Here is a 25,453-nt window from a genome sequence, read left to right as displayed (position 1 = left end):
TCCCAGAGAGGCCATAGTTAATTTCATTTCTTTTGCATGGATTCTACATTTTTGGTTGATATAGTTGCATTCTGTTTACCAACCTTGTTTTGCCAGGATGACTACTACCATTACAAACCTCTGAACAGCTTCAAGCAGCTTTTTAAAAGCAGAAAGAAAACAGAATCAGCTTGTCAGAAAAGTGTTTCTTTCATCTTTCCAAAATTAACTCTGGACCAAGGTCCAAGACCAATTAAATATTGAGTCCTGGAGCAGTGACAGGTGTATCCAGTACCTTTTGACCTGTCAGTGCTAGAAATCTATGGGTTTTACAGTTAGGAGAATGGGAGATTGCCATAGAGCGTGTGGGACAGATACTTGATATAGGATACCCTTGCCAGATCTGGAAATATTAAAGAGGTCGTTTTTATATGCCTGCCTAAGCTGTATTGAGCAAATCTCAAGGTTTTCCAGAATGTGTTAATTTTAACTATCTTCCTTCTGGTATCTTTGCAATACTTATCTTTAAAGCACATAATTTCTACAGAAGTCTCAGTAGGCAGCCCAGTAAAGATTTTTAGCTTTTCTTTGTAAAGCTATGATTTATTTCTAAATACCTGCTCTGTTGGTAGGTAAAATGTCTGAGTGCACACTGCGTAATGTGTATGGTTTATTTATACCCTTCTTGTGATTCTGTGGCTGTTTCTTCATTGCCAGTTACTGGTTTCAAATTATTAGGTTCTTGTTTCCAGTAATTCATTCTTTGTATCTTTCTTAGTCATCCTCTGTGAAAGAGTGTTTAAAAATCACAGGCACTTTTTGCAATGCAGGCCCTTCTTGTGCCCTATGGCAAGAATTCCAGGTAGTACAGCTGAAGAATGACAGCTGTTTTGTACGTCAGCTAATACTTAACTAAGAACGATGTATGAGGTTGAAACAGGTTTGATATTTGTTCCCTACAAAGGAATCGCATTTGTACTGATTGGTTGCATTCCTTCTGTCAAAAGTAGTTCTGTTCACAGTGCCCCATGGTAGTTCTGAATTATGTTCTCAATGAATAAAACACATTTTTCTCTATTCTCTTTTATTTGCTAAAAGGAAGAAAATTATATTAACCTTTATGGGACTCAGTAGTGATACAGAATACCATTAAACATTTATGCTAGCAATTCATACTGAATAGCACCTCATATTTGAAGGGATTTCCTCCATAAAACAACTTGCTGGCAGTGGAAATTTCCTGAAAGCCACTGTATAACATAGGTTGATGGTAAGTACTGGTAAGTTTCCATCCAAAAAATGTGTAGTGGAGAAATTGTACATATTCTCAACAAAATACCTTTGCAGGAGAACAAGTATAGAAATTGACCTGTCATTAAGCGCAGCAGTCTTTAATGTATATTACTCGCTTTTTTTTGATTACTTTAGGAAGTCTGAAATTATATTGTATGATTCTAATGATCTAATTCCTGCGTTCAAGTAAACACGTTACTTTGTTAGTAAGGGAAATGTATTTTAAGGCAAAACACGAAAATGACATTCATGATGCTAAGATTTCTGCCATGCAAGGCAAGTACAAGATGTTAAACCAAATGTTTCTCTTTAAATCAAAAATCGCTGAAATCATGGAACAATCTGTTCATGATAGATTTGATAGGATACACCAGGTACTGAGTTATCAGGTTATCCCGCCATGAAATGCAGTGCTTGGGAATTGTCTTCTTACTCTTGCTTCATGACAAGCATCATTGTCAAGCCCTGTATGATCCTGGCAGTGATGAGTTAGATGGTTTTATCTGTGATTCTTGGATAGTCATAAAAAACTTTCTGGGTGTTAAATATTTATGTTGGAACTAAACAGACTCTGGCTTTCAGTTTAGAACATTTTTTGTAGCAAGGGCCAAGTGTTAGTATTGGGAATGGAAAGAAATACAGTGATGTCAAGGCACAAGAAACTCCCTATATTACAACTTGGTGGTATCAAAAAACTTTCTTTCTTCCCCTTCTTACTTGGCTATTTGCTTACAGGAAAAGCATAAACCAATAATGAACCTTTTTATTTTATCAAATATTTGCAAGTATTGTTGAGAATTTGTAATAATAGAGCAACACTCTGTCTGTAATTGAACATTTTCCATCAAGTTATTACATTTCATGAAGTATGTGATAGGCTTCTGTTCTTCTGTTCTGGCTCATATAATATTTCTTTCTTATTTGAATGGAAATGAGAAGTTCTTGTGCATGTGTGCAACTGGCTGTTACTGAGTTGGCTGAAGACTGGATTGTGCCACTCTTCTCCTCAGTGCATGGGGCAATAGCTTCAGTGCTGTCTGGACATGGTATAAAGACTTCTGGAAATCTTTTCTGTTGAAAATAGTCTCAGTACTCGTTTTTGGAGGAAATTAAGATGACACTGCATATAAAGTAGGTCTACTTGTGTAAAAAGCACATTTGGGGTCATAACAGAATTACTGATCTACTTGATCTCTTTCCCGACTAGTAGCTACAGAAGCTGCATTGTTAAGAGATTATTGGTATGACAGTTGTAATCAGGAAAGATAAATGCATTAGTGATATTTAGCATGTTCTTGCATTTTTGGTAACAAACTGTAAAAAACAGTAGGCTAACTTGAAATCCCTGAGTCTGTGAAACCTCTATTTCTTATTGCTTTTCTTCATGCAGAAGAACAAGGGAAGAAATTGCTGAAGTAGTAATTCAGAAAATCTTCAGGATTTAATCTTCTATAAAAGTCATGCTGTCCTCAGTTGTTATGTCTGAAGTCTGCAGTTGTAAGATGTTGGAAAAATAAATCTTACTTTATTTTGCAGAGCATTGGCTGTGATGACTATCTGGGTTCAGACAAGGTGATTGACAAGTGTGGAATATGTGGAGGGGACAACACCGCTTGCAAAGTTGTGTCTGGAGTTTTCAAACACACGCTAACAAATCTTGGCTATCACAAGATAGTGGAAATTCCTGAAGGAGCTACTAAAATCAACATTACCGAGATGTCAAAGAGCAACAACTATTTGGGTAAGTTGTATCTCAGTGAACAAAACATTCTTTGTGAGCTAGTGCAACTGGGTGGAGGGCTCTAAGTAGTGTGAAACAGATGTCAGAAAATGAAAAGGAAGCTCATTAAATGGGCATTTTGATCAGAACTAACTCACAGTTTATAATTCTGTCTTGAACTTGCATGTCAGACGCTGTGGATCTGTTACCATCATTCCCTGTCCATATGAACTGGTTTTGGCATTTCCTATTAGTTGACTTATTGTTGTGATTATGGTCCTCACATCGTAAACCTAGTCTGAACGTAGAAGAGTCCAGCAAAGGGGCATGCACACTGATGTGAAGTATATCAAAGTTCTTAGAGGAGAAAAGAGCATTTTCTGATTGCCTAAGAATGGCAGTTCTTTTAACATGAAAAGTACGCCGAAATTGTATTGAGATAACGTGACCTTGGGGTGGTATTCTCAGAACACAAGATTATTTATATAGTTGTTTATACTGAAGGAGGTCCTTAATGCAAAACCATAGAGGATCCTGGAACATTATATTGACATCATGGTGTCTTGCGATGTATTTCTCAAGCTGTATAGCATGCTGCAAATTAGAGATTATGTGGAAACTCCTGCAGATGTACTTCTGTCTTGTGTGCACTTGTGAACTGTTCTGTTTCCCTGTTATTCCCTCACATGTTCCCAGTTTACAGAGCCCTTAGTTTGTTTACATTCGTGTTTCTGTTTGGGAGCCAATGTTGCTGACTGGTCTGGGAGAAAAGTGTCAGTTCAGATTTTTAATTCCCCCCCTTCCCACCACTTTAATTGCTGTTCGTCTGTTAGTCCGTCCTTAGAGCTCTTTTAAGAATTACCATGGCAAAAAATAAAAACGTAGCTACGCCAGGCCTTTATTGCAAGCTCCATGTCCTTTTTACTAGAACTATCCAGCTGTACTGGAAGTTTAAAATCCCAGTATTCTTTTTGACAGCTGCTTTATCTCACTTCTGGTTGTTAAGTATCTTGGCTACAACTCAAGTTGCTCAAGTATAAGAAAGTGAAGTGCTCATTATTGAATCCTCTCCCTCTCCTTCTCCTCTTTCTGTTGGTTTTACAGAAACATCTGCCTGTAGATGGGAGTTTATTATGGGAAGTAGAGTGTACTATAATGCAAACTCCATACATTTACCAAAAATCTGACCCTTCAAAAGTGAAGAAATAATAGAAAAAAGTGAAGAAATAAGCCACCCACAGTCCACAAATGACAAAAGTTTGAGACCACTTGTAGGGTGAACTGATTATCAGTTCTGATTTGTCATGGTTTCATTCAAATATCTTTTGGATACAGTATGCACCTGTACACATCAGCATTCATTTTTTCATGTGAACACTAACTTGTTGGATGATGAAAGCAAACAACTGTTCTGTCTAAAGCGCTTCTACAGACGCTGTATTTGGTAGCAAATGGGTGAGAATGCAGCTTATTTGGCAGGCCAGTGAAAGTTGCTACATTGCTGATCTATAAAATCATGAAACTGAATATAATTTTTTTGACAGATTTACATGTCAGTATTTGAAAAACAGCAGGCAGAAAAGTTCCCTTAGTGATATTAAAAATGTTCTGAGCCACATGAACATTTTTGGAATTGGCAGAACAGAAAAATAGTAACGTTTGCTTAAAAATAAAGACTGTTGGCATGTATGGGAAAGTTCCAAGGTTTTTCTTTCCCATGCTACTCCTTATCCCCTGAGCTCTTTGTTTATGCCATCGTCTTTTTTTTTTTTTCCTTTTTTATCCATTACATATGTTTCATTTTAAAGCTGCTGGTATGGACTTAGTCTGCTAAATTTACCAGCTCCCTCCTGTTACGGATTCTTGGTGCTGCAGTTCCTTCCAGAAGGACTCCAGCCTCTCTGCTTACTCTATAACATTATAAACTCAGTTTATCAAGGCAGGTGTAGTTGCTCCAGGATGGGAATGAACACAGATCAGAAAACTGAAACTAGAAAAAGGTCTACCAAGCATTGTAGCATTGCAGCAGTGAAATGGTAATTGGAAATAGTGTTTTTGGCCTATTAGTGGTCACACATTTCGCACTGATATGAAAGCATTCACAATGTAGGTGTTGACAGTTTTATGGATCACAAAACCTTGGTACAGCTGGGAAAATTGACAACTCAGATCTGGTATTTACTGGTTTATCAATATTTATTGTAATAAGCAGAAGTCATGAATCTTCAAAATGGCAAATAGTCTTTAATTCTTCCTTATGCTGCAGCAACAACAAAAGTATCAGCCAAGCAGTCATTCCTTTAAGCATGCACTTGAGTGCTTTGCAAAACTGAAATTTCAGGTCCCTGTTCTGTCATAGTCCAACTGTAGCCATGAGAACTGCTTGTAAGCAGTATGCTTCTTGTGAAGAATATTAGTTCAGTTGGTTTTGTTTCTTTTTCCTTTCACTTTTTACATTTCATGGTTTCTTCTATGCAAAATCATGAATCAGCTCAAGGTCACTCAATTGTTTTTTTTGAAAGATGTCAGCAGATGTTCCTGGGAATCTGAGTTATCCTGCTTGTCTCTGTTCCGGAGACCATCTGAGTTCCACGTGGTTTCATTAAACAGTTTTTACACAGTTAAACACCTCTTCACTGCTTTGTTGAAAGTACTAAGCAATCAAGCAGCCAGGAAAGTGTGTTTTTTACTAGGAATTATTTCAGATTTCTGTAAAATCAGGAGGTGCTAGAAAAAGCAGACAAGAAAGTTTGTTTTTTTTTTGTTGTTGTTTTTAGAGTTTCAAACTCAACTAAGAGTCACCTAAACACCTGAAAGTTTCTCCATACTGCATTTGTGAACTTTCCTCTTATAATCCATTGGTCATTGTTGCAAAACCTGCAACCCTTGTAAAAAGTCTAGTTTTAGTGATGATGCTGAAAATGATGGAGATGGGCTGTCTCAGTGGTTGTTCAAGCATATTTCATGTAACTTTACAATGGATGTTTTACAGAATCTACCAAATCGTAGATTTCTTGTGCATCTAGTGACCTATGCTATTTTAGATGAAGTATTTTTTCCCTGGAGACAGCTTGTATTTTTTGTTTGTCCAGTTTTGGTATTAACCAGCCTAAAAAATAGCTATTAACAACTATTCATAATGCATTAATCAGTCTGTATATTTACTCTAGTAGTTTGAAGCAGAAGCTACATACATGTATTACAATGTAGGTTTACACTCCATAACATCTAAACAAGGCTATAGACTGTACAGTTCTGAGCTACTTTTGAGGAGCAAGTCATTCCATACATAGTTTTCAGCAATATTTTCTTCTTGGCTGATCTGTTAGACCTTTGGGCAACAACTGCTGACCTTAGACAGACTTTTCCATTGGCAAAGCACTTCGGTCACATGCTAGTCTTGTATAGGAAAGAGACAAAGACATACTTTTTATCCCACTAGTAATCAACAGCTGGCCAGTTCTCATACACTGAAATGGGAAGTTTGCCATCAAGTTAAGTAGGGCCATGATACCTTAAGTGGGACCAGTAAATTTCAGCACTTATGCTGCAAAACATGTTTTTTTAATAAATATTCTAGCATCTTTGGGATTGCTATTTAGGATAATGGCAAAAATGTAAATCCAAATAATATGAACCTGTTGTCATTATTCAGAAAGTGCTTTTTTGTATGGTGGGTGTTGTGAATCTAATTTAAAGATGTTGATTGTTACTCATAGCTGTAGCCTTAATAGCAAGAGCACGCAATGGGAAGGAGGTACAAACAGTAAAAAATGAAAATTAGCCTAATCAAAGAATGAAAGATATGGTGGTTGAAAATGAAGTGTTTGGAAATACGTTGACCATGTGTAGTGAACTTACTATGATCAGAAAGAATCTGGTAGTTTCTGACTCTGCGGACATGTGACTCTGAAATGCAGTTCTCAAAAAGTACCGTTTGCCATCATTAGCAGTAAACGATTATGAGACCTTATGGAAGGGAAAGTTTATATATTAGAGCTTTGGCAGGTCTCTTAACATTTTGTGCCCTACATGAATGTTATTTACTGCAGAGATATTTTATGGGGAAATTTATATAACTGCTAATTGTAAAGCTTTTTTTGGTTCCTTCATGGTATGTAATTGTGTATTTCCATTTTGTTTTTTTATGGCATTAAGTTATTTCATTTATTAAATGAGATTAGGTCTTTGAATCTAATCTGTTTTCCATGCTTTCTGTAAAAATGATTCTTGGCTTTCTAGCACCTCCTCTTAGCATATGCCAGGATACAGTATTCGTGACTGAAATAGGAGGTATACGTTATTGTTTGTTGGTTTTTGATTAAGCAGAAGACCAAGAGATTTTAATGATGTTCTTGTGAATATTAGTCTGAACCTGAATATGGATTTAAGGAATTAGTCATATGAAAACAACAGTGGCTGGTACTAAAGGGACTGTGAAAATCTTATCTGAAAAATATTTTGATTCAGAATCCCCTGCAGCACAGACAACATTCAAACAGCATGGCTCATGATAAAATACCATTAGCATCTCTTGAGTTTAAAATAACATTTTGAAATCAATTTAGGGATTCAAATTTCCAGCAAATAAAGGAGTTGGATTAGAACACGGGGAGAGAATTTAGAACATAAGCATTGTTAGAGGCACCACTGTATCGCATGTGGTCATATGAAAAGTTTTATAATTTATATGTAATCACTCATGACAAAGCCATTGATTTGCTTGACGTGGTGCTATTTAGATCAATTGCTACACTTAATTATTGATTTTATTTAATTGGTCTTACTGAATATTGTTATGTTGTTCTTATTAGTCTTATGTTATTCTACTTTGCAAGACAAAAATGAGGTTGCTGTGCAAAAACATTGCAACAGATACATTACAGTAATATGGAGAAGAGAGGTTATGCATATGAATTTTCAGGGTTAGGAATTAATGTGCAAAAATATGCAAGAGAAGAGGTTTTGTTCGGTTGTTTTTTTCCTCTGTTACCATATATACAAGAGATCAGCATGCAGAAAACTTCTATATTACAGTGCTTTGGTGCATGTTAGGTTCAGTGGCTGTCCCAAATCAGTAGTGACAGCTGCCAGTGAACTATTAATAATCCATCCATTTCTGTGCAGAAACAAATTTTGCAATTTCTTCCTTTGAGTTTACAAAGTAGAGCAACCCAAACCTATACTATTACGTGCGTTTATTGTGATGGATTTGTGAGTTCCCCACAGGGACTTGTACGTTATGTTGTGGTGTACGTTCCTCATCGAGTGCATCTCTATATATGTCAGTGGATGTGCTGAGTTCGAGTGTCTCTCTCTCACATTCACAGCTTACTGTATGCGTTACTTATAAACTATGTAACTACAATACCTAGGTTAGAAGAACTGTTGTTTGTTTTGTTTTGTTTTGTTTGTTTTTTTTTAACCTTTTGTCCTTGTTTCTCTCGCCTGTTCTCTGCTGGAGTTAAACAGCAAAGACATGTTGTACAAATGAAGGAAATTTTCTCCAAACTGTGAAGAAAAGATGTAAAGAATCACTTCTTAAGTATGCTGCAAGTAAGCACAGAAAGATCAAACCTTAAGGAAATTTTGGAGTAAATTATTATTAGCTGAACAGGCAGTTGAAACCTCTCTGTAAAGTTAACCATGACATTTTGAATTAATATTCCTTAAATACGCTTTTTATTAGTAGGAATTCTAGCAAATCTGCTTTGTAGTTATTTCTGAATATTGAACTGAATAGTCCAGAACTGCTACACAGAAAGAGGAAAACCTCTTTTTTTAGAAAATATTTTCAGAAACAAGCATTCCTTTAAATCATGGTAATAGTAATATCACCTGATAACTTCTGCTTATTTGCTTCTGTTTTATGCTCCTCTCCACTCTGAAGCTTATGTCTTTTTCTGCAGTGCTTCAGACTTTGCTTTTGGTCAGAAATTTTCTGATTCTGCATAATGGACACACATAATAGAAGCTTAATCAATTTTGGAGCATCTCAACAGGTTCAATTCTGTATGAGTTTTAGAAGAATTTTTGAATTACAGTCCTTAACATAGTCTCAAAACAATTTTCTGTGGAGAGAGATTCTTTCACTAGAATATTTGTCTTATTGTAGCCAGTGTGTTGTATTTGGCTAGGGTGACTACTAAAACCCTCAAAGTCGTTAAGACTTTGGATGAAATTCAACCCTGGTGTTAATGAATTCAACTCCACTGAATTCAAGTTGCTCAAGAATCTTACCTAGTCTAATGACCTGTAGTTGAACCAGAATATATCTGGGATGTTATTCTTTGCTGACCATATATTTTTTTCAATACTTGTGTTGCTTAAATAATTACATGTTAAAGTTTCTGGCAAGGTTATCTTACTATAGTAAGTTCCGAGGTGACCTTTGCCCATCTGGCTTCATTAAACAGCGTGCTGACACCTAACACTCTGTGTAGTGATCTGTTGGGTTCCAGGCACATTTTGAAAACACAGAAGAAATGCATTCTCAATGTATGAAAAGGAATGAACTAGCTTTTAAGTGGCAGAGCTTAAAAAAGGGCAGACCATGTTACTTCTCTGGGTGAAGGGAAATACTCTTTTCCCTGGCTTCAAGAAAGTTGCTAAAGTTTTAATGGTGGAGTTAACCTCTGTAGCACAGCTTTCTAGCACTGTCTTACAAAGCAGTCTTCTGCACGTACCTTGCCATTGTTGTTTTCTCATACAGACTTCTGAAGGAGTTTCTCTTTGCTTGCTGATTGCAGATCTGCTGGGAGAGAGCCCTTAAACTGGGGTGCTGAGGGAGAAGCCTGGGTGCCTGACCTGGGTGACTGGTGGCTTTCCATTTCTCCTGATTCTCAAGGAGAGTTCTCTGTGTTGCTTCTTTTTTTCAGGTACATAGCTTCCTGGCCTTTTTGTTCTCTTTTTACTCTGCATCTTGAAGAATAGGAATATCTTTTCCTAGCACCCAGTGGCTAGGCTTTCTGGCTCATATGGGCTCACTGATGACAGCAGTCATGACCAGTTTTGGAACCCATAGTGTTTTTGTTTCCTGTGTTTCCTGGTTCTGTCAGCATTTGACAAAAGCGGTGTTATTTTTTTTTTCTCCCGTTTGCTTGTAAGCAATGTTCCTATAAAAACAGCTATCACTACAGCAGCACACCAGCTGAAGCCTGCTGTTGCTTTGATGATCTGCCCTGCAAATACATCATCTGAACGATGGCCAGCAGCAATGAGTCCCACTGAGGTGCTTGGTTCATAAGTTCTGTATTAAAGGAATGTGTTGTGTTTTTCTTCCTTCCCTTGAAATATGGAAAGGTTGTTTTGAACAGAAGGGAAAGGGATAAAGGAAAGTATGCAAAATAGTGAAACTCAGAAAGGCTGGCTGTTCAGTTTGGCGTGTAAAGCACCCAGCAGTCTGGTTGCTTATATAACTTTCCAAACCCCCTTGGCCTGGAAGCCTCTGGAGAACTAACTCTGTTGCAAGACTTTCGGTATTTCCTGCTTCTTGTCAGACCCCCAAATCTTTAAGTTCAGCTTTTCTTGCAATGTTTGGATTATACTTATGTTTCCAGTTATGGACAAAACCAAGGAACTTGGATGCAACATTTCAAAGAAAATGCATGAAAAAAAATGAGAGATGGGCAAAGAAACTTGAACAACAGAGAAAATTTTAATTTATCTAAACCCAGTTAATCTGAACTTTATAGATCTCAAATCTTTCTATTTGTCTTTGTTTTCTAGTTGATGACCATCAGGTTGCTCTGTTTGGTTCTGTGTGCTGGAGCATCTGCAGGACTTTGAAATGTCCTTTGAAATGTTTCAGAAGGCTTCATCCTTTTCTGCTTGGTTTGTTTTTTCCACCACTTGGACGTAATACAGGCTCATGCTATCTTTCTTACAGTAGCATGAAATAGAGAAAGCTTTTCTCTTCGTCTTCCATGTCGTGACTGTACTTATTCACGTTCATTTCTTGAGGTACTGTTTTGTATACTGTAATTTGTTCACTTCCTTAGGGATTACAGTAGTCCATGTGCAGAACACATTTAACATTTAAAAACTCAACAACAGTATTACTTAATAAGAGTTACACCTCAGTATAGACGCTACAAGTAATACACGGTAGAACATCTGTACATACTTCCTTGTGTCAGTGTCCTCACCACTGCTGGGATCTCTTTGGCTTCCTGTCAGGCCTGTTAAGGGGATCTATGTCCTTGCCTCTTGCATACGTTTTTTTTTCTGGAACATGGATTCTCCTCTCACTAATTCCGCTGACTTCTTGCTCTCACTCCATTCTTCTTTTGGCTGTAAGATGGCCAGCAAGGGACCATTTTTGGATTGGTGTATGTCCTTTGGAAATCATCAGTTTTGTGAGTTGATCAAAGTCCCTCAATAATTATCTGTTGCTTAGTTGTTTTCTTACCTAGAGTAAATGCTACTTTGCCTAAGGTTCTTCTTTTTTAAAGTTGTAATCACAGTGTAGTGATCTTACCTCTCTAGTTGTGTGTTAGATACAATACTATCCCCTTCGTAAAAAAAAAAAATAATTAAAAATGACTTTTGTACTCAGACCCAGCTGTACATAATGACTGAACAAGACCAGTCCAAATTCATAAGCTATCCATAGACAAATTCCCAAATCATATCAAAACATATTTCTTCTTTTTCTTGCCAAGAGGAGGCGTTGTTACTTATTTAAATAGTTGTTCAAATGCTACAGAACAAAACTTAAGAAAAAATGTCTGGGAACCTGGTTTCAATTGTCTTTGACATTTCTAAACAGCATTCTTTGATTCCCTAATCTTATTTTATTCTGAGCAAAATTCTCTTTTGGATGGCAAAACCCCTCTTTCTTTGTTCCTTAAGTGTACCTTGATCTAGTCAGATAGAATATGTTCTGACATCACTGATTCTATAGAAGAAATATTTTTATCTTTTTTTATTGTTGTTGTTGCTTCTCTGATTTTACATTGAACTTCGGAGTTTCAGCATTTTTGTTTCTTACCCTTTCTTAAATCTCTTTCAGTAAAATAATCGGCCAGTAGAAATTCTACATGATTAGTGACTTCATGGTTGTATCCAATAAAGAGACTTCATATGCAGAGAATATTTTTACATTGCAGCATTAAATTCCAAAAGAAATCCAAGGCTTTCCTAATACATGGTATATATGGGGATTTAAAACTTGATTTATAGACTGTGTGATTGAGTTAGTCAAGGGAGATTAAACTTTATCCTTTATTTCTTAACTTGCTCAGTGTCTTTGTTTTCTACCGAGTATTACTTCAAGTGCTTTGTGTCGGAAAAATGTTGGCACTTAAAGGCCTTACAGATCCAATCGTCCTTTTGTGTCTGTACCCATGGTAGAGGTGGTTACCCACAGTCAAGGCTCCTTTTATTTTATAGATGTTTTATAATTAAACTGCTGTAATTCCAAAAATGTCGATAGTGTGCCTTCGTTCTGGATCTGATGAATGTCTGATGCAAGATTAGATGTTTTTAGGTGAGCTCCTTCGCAAAGGTGGCCAGCTGGCAGCACTAACCTGAGCGTGGCTTAGGGGCCTTGAGATAGAAAAGTTTGAATATCATCTGGTCATAAAACAGCAATCAACACTGAAAGAAAGATGGAAATTTCTATTTAAAATAATCACAAAAAAAAAAGTTCATGAAAGCAACATGTTGCAACAGTCAATGTTTTAACCCCGGCTTAATACCGATGTTCCTGCCCAGGGTCCCGGAGACACTGAGGTGAAGAGTCAGGCCTGGGGCTGTCCCCGCACACCAGTCACAACAGCGAGATGGGGCCAGAGGCAGGGCAAGACACGAGGGTGCAACATACCTCTGAGGCCCAGTCAGGAGAAGGGTCCAGGGGTGCTATGGCATCAGATCAGGACCATCTAGAGGGACACCTATATTGAAATGGAGCCCTAAGCCCCTTAGGGTGGCAGGGGGTGTGGGGGTGAAGGCCCCAGGAGAAGCTGGTTGGGATGGTTAAGGCATATCGGTGCATGTAGGGCCCCGCCAGAAGCTGTCAGTGATGGAGAAGCACACTTGTGCTGAGCTTGTGGAGTCCTCAGATGACAAAAGTGAATTTAATCTGGAGCAGGGGGGTGCAGCAGCCAGAGCACAGATTCAAGAAATAATCATGTCATGGTAGAAGAGGTTTTTTTTTTTCATGAAACTTATTATTAGACCCAAATGGCTTGGGTTTTGCTTTTTAAAGAAAGGACTGAAACAGCAGCAGGACTTTCTTTGGGGCAATATCGTCAGATTTTAATGCTAAGTCAAATACTTGATATGGACAAAGAGGTTGCACTGTCAGCAGGGATGGGCTCTGTGGAAACAGCAATTAAAAAAGGCAGTGGCAAAAAGTAAGCAAAGTAATAATCTTTTCAAATGAACATGCCTTCAGGACCGAACTCTGCATATTAAACTCTCAGATAAACAGTACATAATATCTTTTTTGTTATCTCCACATAAACATCGTATTGTTTATCTTTGGCATAATGAGCACTGTTTTTCTCAATATTTGGATTACAGTCATACTTGAATCTCTGGTTTATTAAGTTAGATATCTGTCTTCTTTTCTAAGGGTAATTCAGGCAGCTTCCCCCCCTCCATGCACACACACGCACATGCACGCACACTTTCTGCTAATAAACGTAGCAGGTAAACAGCTGCTTCACTGAGCAGAAGTAGTCTACCCAAAACATGAGAACATTTATGAGAAGTAATAGCAGAGCTCTGGAAATCTTGGGGAAGGGATACATTTTTATTGGCAAAAAGAGGCTCTGTCATTTTTCTTCTAAATTGCTTGTAAGGACCTAAGGCAACAATGTCTTAGGGTATAATGTGTCTGCAGATGTTCAGTCAGTCTGCAGAATAAAGATTCCTTCAATAAGTGGAATTATAAGTTTACTGTTGAATTTCTGTCATAACACTTCATCATTCTCTTTTAGGTTTGTATTCCAGAAGGCTGGGGGGATTGATTTTTCCTTAAGTGTCTGGCAGAGCCAGGAGAGGTTTTCATATATCCAGAATGATAACTTGCTCTGATTTTTTTGTTGTTTCTACCAAATACTATTTCATTCTTTCCCCAAACCTAATTAATACAGGGGAATGACAAGCTGGGAGGATTGATTTGAGCTTCAATTTGCATTATAAGCAGATAATACTTGGTTGTCTTATTGAAAAAAGAAGAAAGAAAAAAGCATGATGCAGTCTTAAATATTTGTTAAGAGTTTGTAAGTTTTTCACCACCACCATTTTCTGTCATATTTTTAACATAAGTAGAATTTACAAGACTTTTCAAGTGTCATAGAAAAAAAGCATGTTATCCTAAGAACTTACCAGTTTCTTCCAATTATATTTATTTATTTATTTATATATACATACATACCATGAACATGGTAGGTAGTTTTATTTAAAAAGATAAAACATTCTATTAATGTGGTGGAATTAATCTTGAGTTGCATTGTACTGATGGTGGCCATTCCAAGTGCTTTTTTGCAACAAACTACATGTGGTAGTTCACGTGTCATGGGAGGTGTGTACCCATAACCCAGGGAGAAGTATGCCCGCTGACTGTACAGCAAAGAAAAGCAGCATTTTCACAAGCTGTTAGGTGGGTGCAGCTTGTGTCTTTGCTCTTTGCTGTTGTGGTTTAACCTGGTGGGCAGCTCAGCACCACACAGCCCCCCACGCACGGTGGGATGGGGGAGAGAATCGGGGTGGGGGAGAATGGTAAAAAATTGTGGTTTGAGATAAAGACAGTTCACTAGAATGGAAAAGGAAGGGAGTATAATAATAATAATGATAAAAGACTATACCGGGCAAGTGCTGCACAGTACAGTTGCCCACCACCTGCTGCCTGATGCCCAGCCTGTCCCTGAGCAGTGCCAGCTCCCCCCGTTGTGTTGCAGAGCAGGACGCCGCGTGCCGTGGGCCATCCCTTTGGGTCTGTCCTGGGTCTGTCCCCTCCTGGCTGCTGGGGCACCCCCAGGCCCCTCGCTGGCAGGGCAGCACCAGGAGCAGGAAAGGCCTTGTCTCTGTGCAAGGCTGCTCAGCAACAGCTGAAATGCCAGCGTGCTATCAGCGTTGTTTTCATCCTGAATCCAAAACACGGCACCACACCAGGCCCTGGGAAGAAAATTAACTCCATCCCAGCCAAAAGTAGGATATTTGCCTTTATTTATCTTTACTTAACAGACTCTGAAACAAGCACGCTAACAAGAAGAGCACAATGCTATTGTAAAATAAAACAAAATGGTTATTTCAGCAATTCAGACACTTCAGAAGAGTGTGACTGTCTGTATGCACCTTGGAAAATGAACACTTTTTTAATATTTGTTGAGAATCAGGTGAGGCTGATACCTTACTATGTTTGATACTGTATCCTGCCAGTCATGTTCCTTAGTTAGATTTTGTTGGCTGGAGCTGAGAGTTAAACTGAGAAACAAGGCAAATAAGGAATCTTAATGTCCATTGTTCTCTGTCGTTTTTCAGTTCAGAATACATACTATGTCTTTAGCATCCCTCCTTCCTTGCATATATTTTTGAAGTATCTGAAAAAAGATGGAACAGTTCAGTAACCTACCTTTGAGATTCTCTAAAGCCTCAGAAGGACGAAACACAGGGAGTGTGGAATGGGATGTAAGCATTTGAGTTTTGTTTCAATTCCATCTCTCCTAATACAGATGAAGTAATGGCAACTTAACCCTTCTCTGGAGGTGAATTGATGGCTTTTTGCAGTCTGTTGTCTTTATCACTTCTTTTAAGCAGAAAGCAGTGGTAACGTGATCAGGATTCCTATGAAATCCACACAATCCAGCATATCAGAACTCGGCTAGGCCACGGAATTACAGTTAGGTTTATTTCCATTAGCCTTAATCTGCAGGTGCTGGTGAGTGCTCTGAAGAATTTTAGAGACCTCCTTAGTGTTAGGAGTTACTAAATCATCTCTTAGATCATAAAATAATCTGGAACAGAGAGTGCTGCAGGTAAAGATAAATGAATACTGTTACGGAGGAGATAGCATGTAACTGTGTAAGGAGGCCCCATCATTTATTTACTATTACCTTAGTATATTTACTTCATGTATGGGAGGATGTAGATTTTCCTGGTGAACATGGTGTAATTAGTCATAGATGTAGCTGCTGTTGTCTTATTTTCACTTGGTTGAATTGTGCAATTTTCGTTTAGTATCTCTGAGTTTTCATCATGTCTTGGAGGTAGAATAAATTAACAAGATTGAACAGTAAGCACTGAACATGGCATCTGCTCGTACAAGAGTCATTATCCGGTGCTCATTCCTTCTGGCATACCCGGGTCTTAAAGTTGGTGCAGGCTATATACATAAAGTAAAATTCTCTTTGGATTTAGATTTTAACAAGGGTTAAAAACTACATGTTACTTTTTTTTTGTTTGTTTATTTGTGTGTGTGTGTGGTGGGGTTTTTTTGTTTTCATTTTTTTTCTTTCCTCCTCAAGTACAAAGCAGCCTGTCCCAGGGCCCTCGCCCCATAAAAAGTACTGAATAACAGCTTTTAATGTCCAGGTGGCAGTTCTCAGGTCTTTCTCTTCTTTCCTGGTAAGGCAGCTCAGTAACACCATTAGTAAGAATTAATCTTCTACTCTACCTCATTGTGCACAATAGTGGGGTTTTGTTGTCCTGCATACATCCTAACTCTGGCAACTTAAGGTGTTTTTAATTGTCTAATATTAAGTGTCTGAAGTACAGATACTGTTCTTGCATGTTGTGTGTGAGAGAAATTATACCAACCTTTTACAAAGTGCTGGCTTTCACAAAATGTTGCTTTTATTACCAAGATGACAGTGAAGGTGCTACCAAAGGTTGCATGCTTGCATTCCCAGCAGAAATGACTAGGAGGATTCCGTTGGGTTATATGTTTATTTTGAACCTCTTGACTGTCATCATAACAGCTTTCTCAGAGTCCAAATCAGTATGAGAAAAATCCTAGAACTGATCTCCTTCTGAGGAAATGCAGTAAGAGGCCAGACCTTTCCTCTTGGGCAAGGCTTAGTATGCATGCTGCCTCTGCGTGGAAGCAGAGCTGCCCCAGTTTCTCATTCTTTGGAAGGCTCCCAGGCTTTAATAGACTATTAAGATGTTCCAAAAGAATTTCAAGACACTGCCTTTTAAAACTAATAATCAATGTCAGTGTAGTTGTTTAGTGCTTACAATCCATTCAGCATGGTAAGGAGTTTCAGAAAGGAGGTGAGAGCAGTGATTAAAACTCCTTGCTGTGCAAGGCTGCCCTCCTTTACCTTCTCTCTGTGGTGCTTTCTACTGAAATACACCGGTGTATGGGTTTGTATTTCATGCCTCCATCCAGAATTTGGCTGCTGAAACAAAAGCTCCTTGGTTCCTTGAGAAAAGCATCTCAGAAAGTACTTCTTATCTTCAAAGTGTTTTTCTGACATTAATTAATTGGATCCTCACGATCCTGTGAGCAGGATAAGGAGCAGCCTGAAAATGCCCATTAAGCACTCCTACTGCAATGAACTGTGTTAAACACCTTTGGAGCCTAGCTGGATAAAAGTGTTTTCTCTACTGCCCAAAAAACTTTAGAAGTGTTTGAAAAGAAGTGCACAAAAATTAAAAATGCTTTTGAACTTCCAGCAGACTTTTATGCGTATGTGCTTGTGGATGTAAAAAAGCTGCTGTTCAAACAAGCAGGGGCAGATCCTCAGCAGCTTGTAAATTACAATGGTGCCATTGATTTCATTGCAACTGTGCTGCCTTAGACAAGCTGAAAGGCCTGGCTCTTTGCTTAGGAAGTAAAGCAATATGTAGTAACACCTGATCTGAATAAAGAGCTTTAAAACCTAATAATAATAGTAATAATACCTATAATGAAGATATACTTGCAAACACATGGAATAGATTTTGTGTGAGACAGAGTCAAGAGAAAGACACGTTAAATGAATGGAAAAGAAAGTCAAAACAAAACAAGTCATCAGTGTTTGTGGGCACACTGTAGTATGAAAATGGAAAATATTTTATCTTCCCGCTGAATTACCAAACATTCCTTCTTCTCTCGAGTGACCAGTATTCTAAACTGTATCTGACAATAAGTCATTGTAAAGGGAGCCAATTCGTGTTTTGGCATTTAGGGTGGGACTTGTTTCTGTCTTCACTGAAGTTAATCAACAAATTCTGTTAACTGCTGAAGTTACTGTGTGCATCTTTGATAGGATAATAAATGAAAAAATGCACCTTTGAAACTCACTGAACTTGGAATATGTGCATGCCAATATCACCCAGAAAGATCTTTAATATCTAGTTTGCATAATACATTGTCAACTCATGCTCAGATATTTTCTCTAGAAGTTAAAGCCCTTAAATAATGGAAGAATGGAAGGAAGTTTGGAAGGAAATCAGTTTAGAAGGAAAATAATTGTCAACAAAGTAGTCTGTGAACTTGGAAATAGTGAAACATAGTTTGGTTAAATGCAGACAGGTAAATGTGTCATACTGAAGACTCTGAATACTATTTCAGTCTGCCAATCTATGTGAGAAATCTTACCTTGATTGTATTGGATTTGTGGTAGCTTTCTATTTAATGCAGACAGAAACAAATCGAAAAGAAGGGAGAACAACTCTTGGATAAATTATTGCTCTGGTATGTTCTGTATGTTATGTAAAGCTGTGCTTGCAGTAATGTACTGCTACCTCTGTGGTTTCTGGTTGGTAGTGACCAGAGTGATGGTGGGAATCTTTGTAGGTAACTCAGAACTCAGTAATTTTGTCTTTGAACAGGTTTTATCATGCATATGTTACCGGCTCCCATGCCTGTATATATGTACAAACATACACACACAAAGAGAAACTGCAGCATTTGGGCAATACATACAGAAGATCTTCATCCTCTAGAAGTCTAATCCAGTTGTGCGTTGCCCTGTTTCTTCTGCCTTCATATTCCCACCCTTCATTATTGATTGTGAATCTGGGCACCAACGATCCTTTGCTGCTTACAGCATCAGTTGCTGGATAAAGTGCAAGCTTCCTGCCGTTCTCAAACGGAGTGATGATAGAAGTCTGTGTCCCAGAGTGATTAACACTGAGCTCAGGTTTGCTGAGGCTCCGAGCGTCCATCATTTCTCCATGACTGAAAAAGGCATTTCAGAGCCTCAGTCTTTCTCTTCACATGATGTAGTTAGAATTGGGAAGAAATGGTGTGCTTGGATGATGTATTTGAAATAAGTATTGAACTTTGCCTTTCACAGAAACTCCACTAGCTGATTAGCTGGGCAGGAGCAGTGAGCATCAGGGAACTTCACTGTTCAGAGAACAGTATTTGCTGCTTTTTGGCAATGTGTGTTATGCCAGTGAAAGCCATTATGTGTGCTGCTCAGCCAGTACACTATTTATATTGCAGTGGTTTGCAGTATTATTCCATGTCTTTAACTTTTTTTTTTTTTTTTTTCAGCAGAAGAGCCTGTCACTGCAGATGTATGCAATGATTTTGTTGGCTTGAGTGGAAAAAATACTGTTATTGGATCAGCTGGTTTTGGTTTCTTTGGATGGGGTGGGCAGGGTTTGTGCTTTAGTTTAAATTTTTGGCAGCTAGTCATAGAATTTAAAAATGAGAAAAAGAAGAAACAAAAGGAGCAGAGAAAGCAAAGTAGATGCAAATTGAAAGGAAGAATAATGGGAAATACCAAAACCCAATCAAACAGAATCTCACTCTACCAATGTGTTCTTTAAATTGCTAGGAAGAATTTTGATCTGGATTTACATATTTATCAAAAGCCATGAAATAGATATCTCTGGATTGCTCCTTCCTTGGATTAGTAATAATCATCTCCGATAAAGACTTCTTGGGTTCATATAATTTATTTGAACTTACACATTTTTAAAAATATTCATGACTCAGTAGCTTTAATGTATGAACATATCTCAACTTCAATCCTTAATGTTCTATAACTAACCCAGCCCGGCAAACCTGGGCCAGTCCTATGAATGTAACGTCTAACTTATGGTACTCATTATGGTCTAGCCCACAAAGGTCTGGGTTAAAAAGATTCATATCTCTATATTCACTGATAAAACCTATCCATATTCACCCCAATAAAACCTTTGTTCTTATCTTAAATGAGATTGAGATAGGTAATTTAGAACTTAAAAACTTTCTCCTCTGGTAAGAAACTTACGCTGTCATTTTGTAGTATGAGGTATTTTTTAGAGGTGTTTAACCTCTCATTGCAGTAGTTAGTTGCTTTGTGTGTTTGTTTGTAACTGAATGCCAGTTTGTGACTTTTGGGAGGAAGATGTTTAACAAGCTCTTGACCCATAGGCATAATTCCTAAGAAGATACATTTATAGCAAATGTGGGTAAGATGTTCCCAGCTGAGCATCAAGCTAGATGTACATTTTAAAATGTATAGTGAAAAAGTCATTAAAAAAAAAATCCCTAAAAATCTAAGCAATCTGAACAATGCTGTCTGAAACGTAGAAAAGATAGGTCATATAATTTTAAGTTTAAACAAGATGAAGGCTCTAAATAATCATGATAAACACAGCACAAGACACTGAAAAAAAAACACAGACTTTTCAGTTGTACAGTATTAGAGTAGGCTTGGAAGGATGTAGGGGAGGGTCAGGCTGGGTGTTAGGAGAAGGTTCTTCACCGAGAGGGTGGTCGGGCACTGACCCAGGCTCCCCAGGGCAGTGGTCACGGCACTGAGCCTGTAGGAGCTCAAGAAGCATTTGGGTAATACTTTCAGACAGGTGGTGTGATTTTTAGGTAGTCCCATCTGGAGCCAGGAGTCGGACTTGATAATCCTTGTGGGTCCCTTCCATCTCAGAGTACTCTATGATTCAGTGATATTTTTTTTTATATTTCTGAAAAAGTGTTATTGGAGAAAATTCTGTTAATCAAACTTTAATCCAAATTAATCAGAGACATATAGAAAAATAATATTTTTCTTTTCTAAGGTGCAGTTAAAAAGGAGAAATAAGAGTTTGGTTTCTGAAATGTTGAATACTTAGTGTTCAACATGGTAAATTCATTGTGGTCATGTTTCCTGGCTCAGGAGCACATGCTTAGCCCGTTGTTGCTACTGAGATTCCCCTAGCTGCTCTGGAAAATCTGGGTCTGCGTTAGTCCGTGTGTGTAGCAATCTCTGCTCTGTGCATTGACCGGGAGACCTATAGGACTAGAAGTGGACGGTCTAGAAGGATCGCACTTGGGGCATACTAACAGCAGAACTGTCTGCAGAACACCTTGCAAGAGATCTACCTGCACAGTGTAGGTGGGAGAAAATAAACAACTCCTTGGTAAAGGAAGGAAAAAGCAGCTTTCCCGCTATTTAGCCATGTATTCTGTATCACATTTCCCACATAAGCTTTAAAAAACTTCAGTGTAGTTTCTAATGGCAAAATAATTGTATAGTTTGTACCGATGGTATTTAAATCATTTTCTTCTGTTATCGAATCAGAATCTGGACTCCATTGCTTTATGTATGCTGCAGACAAAATACTGCAATTAATTATCTCTTCTTATTTAGTGATGGACTCAAAACTTGCAAGTTCCTATTTTCCATGTTATGAGGTTAAAGTTTGACCAGAGAAAAAAATTTCTTCCTTAGCTCTACAGTTTAGGAATAAGTAACAATGATAGAATGAGAAGCGATGCACTGAAATGATTTTATTTGGCATAGACCTCTGCTTTCCATGAAATAATTTACTCATATTCTTTCTTGTTCTTGGACCTATAACACTGATCAATACAATGAGATGATTTCCACTGTTGCCATGTCCATGGGTTGCAGGGCTTCCCTCCCTGTGTCAGTTGTGTGTATCACCTGGTTTGATAGCTTTGTGAAATACATGTCAAATCAGTTTAGTCCCAGAGCATCTTTTTTTTTAATGTTCAAATGTGTTGACTGCCTATGAGATGACATAAACAGTAACATATGTAGAACTGCCCTGAGCCTCGTGGCCAGAAAATGGTGTATGAGAAAGTGGATACCAATGCTGAATTGACTTGCTGTATTTCCAGCTTTCCTCCGTCCACCCAGCTTATTGTGCCAGGAATTCATCTTCTGGCAAAGCGTTCTCAGGTAAACGGAGACACCCTTCCACTGATGTATGTATTATTTTTCTTTGCTAAGAGCCAAATACTCGGGAGGGTCTGTAATAAATCAGTGTTGTTTTAAGCTGAAGACCAAGATTTACTACGTTGTTGTCAGCTTGTATTGGAAGGGAGAACAAGTGAAAAATTTAACATTTCTACAGGGCTGAACCAGTTCCACGGGCAGCAGAACAAGGTCTGTCTGGTTTGGGCTGTATCCAGTATCCGTACTGTAATGGCCACTGAATGAATCAAAGCCTACCTTCTCCCACCCTCTGCTCTCTCACTTCGGTGTGGTAACTTGTGTCTCTGTGCCCTGCGTGCTGGGCCTGCTTCTCATCCCCGTGTCCACTGAGTGGCCGGCTGGCTGGCCTGGCGCTACAGAGAGCTTTTGGACCCCGCCGTTACCTGCTTTGCAGTAGGACAAAACTACTTTGGATCTCCGCTCTATCCAGTTGTCTGCATTTGCTCAAATATTATTGCGTTTGAGACTCAGCACCTTTGTCAGGCTTGCTGGCAGTCAGACTGGTGTAAAAGCTCCCCGGGGAGAAGGACTGAGAGATGTTGAGCCAGAGGAAGATGCTTCTAAACTAGGGCACCCAAGAATGCTTTGCAGCTCGTATAACTGTGTGTTTTGAGTTACAGTATTCAACTTTACCACACAATGCATCCAAAATTCTTGAAAAATTCCACTTGAAATTCAAAACAGCTTAGAAATATTCATCAGTTCCAGCTTTCATTGCTAGGAATTAAAACTATTTAGCAAACAAAAGGAGCGGTTATAATTCTGTTTCAACTTTTGATTATCATGAGATACAGCGTGGTTTTTCTCCAGAGATATCACAATCTGCTGTTTTCACTTAGCTGTCTCATAACTATTCGAGTTCTTGGCAATTGCCAGGAGTGCAAGGACTTACAAAACATTTCTCATTATGCCAGCTGGAGAAAAGAATGGGATATTTGCACATGTGCCTTTTACTAATCTGGCCATTCTGACTGAAGTGGTGTCTAGATTAGAAGATAATGCAATTGCATTTATCCACCCACAAGATTTGGGCCAAACGTGTGCAGAGTTTCTCTGCTGGACTAACTAATGTGCAGCTGAGCTGTGCCAGAAGGCTCAGCTATCACTTTCAGAGACAATAACAGCCAGTTCCATCAACTTCTGAAATATAAGAACCAGATTCTAACTGAAATTATGCAAGTTAGCCAAATACCATAATCTGTAGGTTCTGTGGAAGTTGCATGGTTACAGTATCACATGCTGCACTGGAAACGTATCCCTCCTGGAGACTACAAGTTTCCAGTCCTGAACATTGTTTGTTATTTCTTATTGCCGTTATTTCTTAATTCTTGGTTTACAGCTATTACCGGTAAGGAGTACTTCCTGACGTTACTGAGGTATGGTAGAATATATGCTGCTAAAAATTCAAACCATGCTTTTTCATTGGGAAAAGATACTGTAATCCTTGTGAAGCCTGTGGTGGCCACTTACAAACTTCAGTGTTACTTATGCCCTGCCTTCTTTAAAGAAAGAAATTAGAGATGTGTAAATAACAATATGAAAAAACACAACTACAAGTTACATGTGTGTGACACTGCTGATCAATTCTTAAGCTATTCTGAATGACAACAGTTACTTCGAGGTAGTGTATTTCTAAAACAGAATTTCAGATTTGCAACTGCATCTGCATTTCATATATTTTCTTCATAGATACAAAACATGCATAATTCCTACTCCATTCCTCTATTCTTCAGCGCTGTTCTTTATCTTCTCCCCGTTTCATTCGGTCTATGGTTGTGCGAGCCCGTCTGTCCTTCCTCTGCATTATTTTCAGAACAAACTTGAAAAATGGTAAAATTATATGCCATCGAAAGCTGCATAATATTTACACTGACTTTTGTAGAATTGGGAATTTGGTCATTTCCTCCCGTCCTTTCTACTCCAGAGAAATAACTGTGTAAGTCAAGAGAGAACGATCTTTTTATGGATTATTTTAATAGAATTTAGCAAAAATGTATTTGAGATTGATAACTATGGATTATTGCTAGGTAAAACTAAAAGGAAATATAAACATTCTTTATCATGTACTGTCATTGTGTAGGTTAATTGTGTAAGCCTTGTAGTTTAATTCATTGACAGAATGATAGGAAATCTGCCTCCAACTGTGTTCAGTTTTGGGCCCCTCTCTACATGAAAGATACTGAGTTGCTGGAATGTGTTCAGAGAAGAGCAGCAAAGCTGTGAGGGACTGTAAAGCGGGACTTGTGAGGAGCAGGGGCAGAAGAACTGGGGCTGCTTGGTCTGGAGAACAGGAGGCCGAGGGGAGTGCCCTTTCTTCATGGAAACGGCGGTGGTGAGGCACTGAACAGGCTGCCCAGGGAAGTGGTGGAGTCCCCATCCTTGGAGGTACTTAAGAGATGTGTGGGTGTGGTGCTTGGGCCATGGTTTAGTGACTTGGTAGCGTTAGGCTGACAGTTGTACTTGATGATCTTAAGGATCCTTTCTAACCTAAATGATTCTGTGATTCTATTTTTAACTGTTGTGACTCTTACCTTCACCAAATACTGTGTTGGCCTTTTGATAACCTGTCTCCTACATTCCCTCAAGCATGAAGTGCTGAAACAGACTACGCATAAATTATAATGACAGTGTTTAGGAGTGATGCCATTTGTCTTATGATTTATACTCATTATATTCCATTCACTGTGATGCAAACTGGAAATCAAAACACCCTTGATGAAGAATCATATTGTCATGTCTTTAACTGTGCTAGTGGTTTTGGGGATCCTGACACGCATTAGTATTTGCATATGTAGTTAACAACATAGCTTTAAAAATATCTGCCTGCTCTCCTGACTTCAGTAAAGCATATCATGCTAAAGAGGACTAAATGGGTGGGGTTTTGTGCTAAAGACCTAATAAGCATTACACTAGTATGAAGATCTCATTCCTCTCGTTTCATCTTATTCTTTCATTTGCTTCCCACGTAAAATACTGGTATGTTCTATAAGAAAGGCTTTTAGAAACTCATTGTGTCCTCAGGGTAAGTTATTTAGAGTCATATCTCAACATTGGATAGTCTTGCATCCATGGAACTTACTTGCTGTGGAAAGCATGGCAATCATGTAAACATTATTAATTCTATATTTACGACTAGCAATATAGTGACTATATATGACTAGTAGTATTAAAAGTTATCAGTTGTTCAAAAATTAAGGACACCCATTTGAAAAATGTGAAAAGTCTTTTTCTTGATTCAATGTTAAAAAGGAGAAGCAATAGTAGAATAAAAATTGAAAATTAAACCCAAGATGAAATGAGGAGTGCCTTCACCTTGCCATGGAAGAATTGCACAAATGGTGAAATTCTGCTT

The 25,453-nt window shown here is 38.3% G+C and overlaps 1 protein-coding gene across 2 annotated transcripts in view; it reads left to right on the top strand.

Moving 5' to 3' along the window:
• The window catches only part of THSD4 (thrombospondin type 1 domain containing 4), a 288,225-nt gene that overhangs the window by 223,383 nt on the left and 39,389 nt on the right, over nucleotides 1-25,453 (top strand). For both annotated transcript variants that reach the window (XM_032195197.1, XM_032195198.1), the window contains one exon: nucleotides 2,809-3,013. In XM_032195197.1, the coding sequence (XP_032051088.1) occupies nucleotides 2,809-3,013 (205 nt within the window). The remainder of the gene's footprint in view (nucleotides 1-2,808; nucleotides 3,014-25,453) is intronic.

The sequence above is a fragment of the Aythya fuligula genome, chromosome 11 (assembly GCF_009819795.1).
Source record: "Aythya fuligula isolate bAytFul2 chromosome 11, bAytFul2.pri, whole genome shotgun sequence".
Taxonomy (NCBI): Eukaryota; Metazoa; Chordata; class Aves; order Anseriformes; family Anatidae; genus Aythya; species Aythya fuligula.
This window is presented reverse-complemented; position numbering and strand designations above follow the sequence as displayed.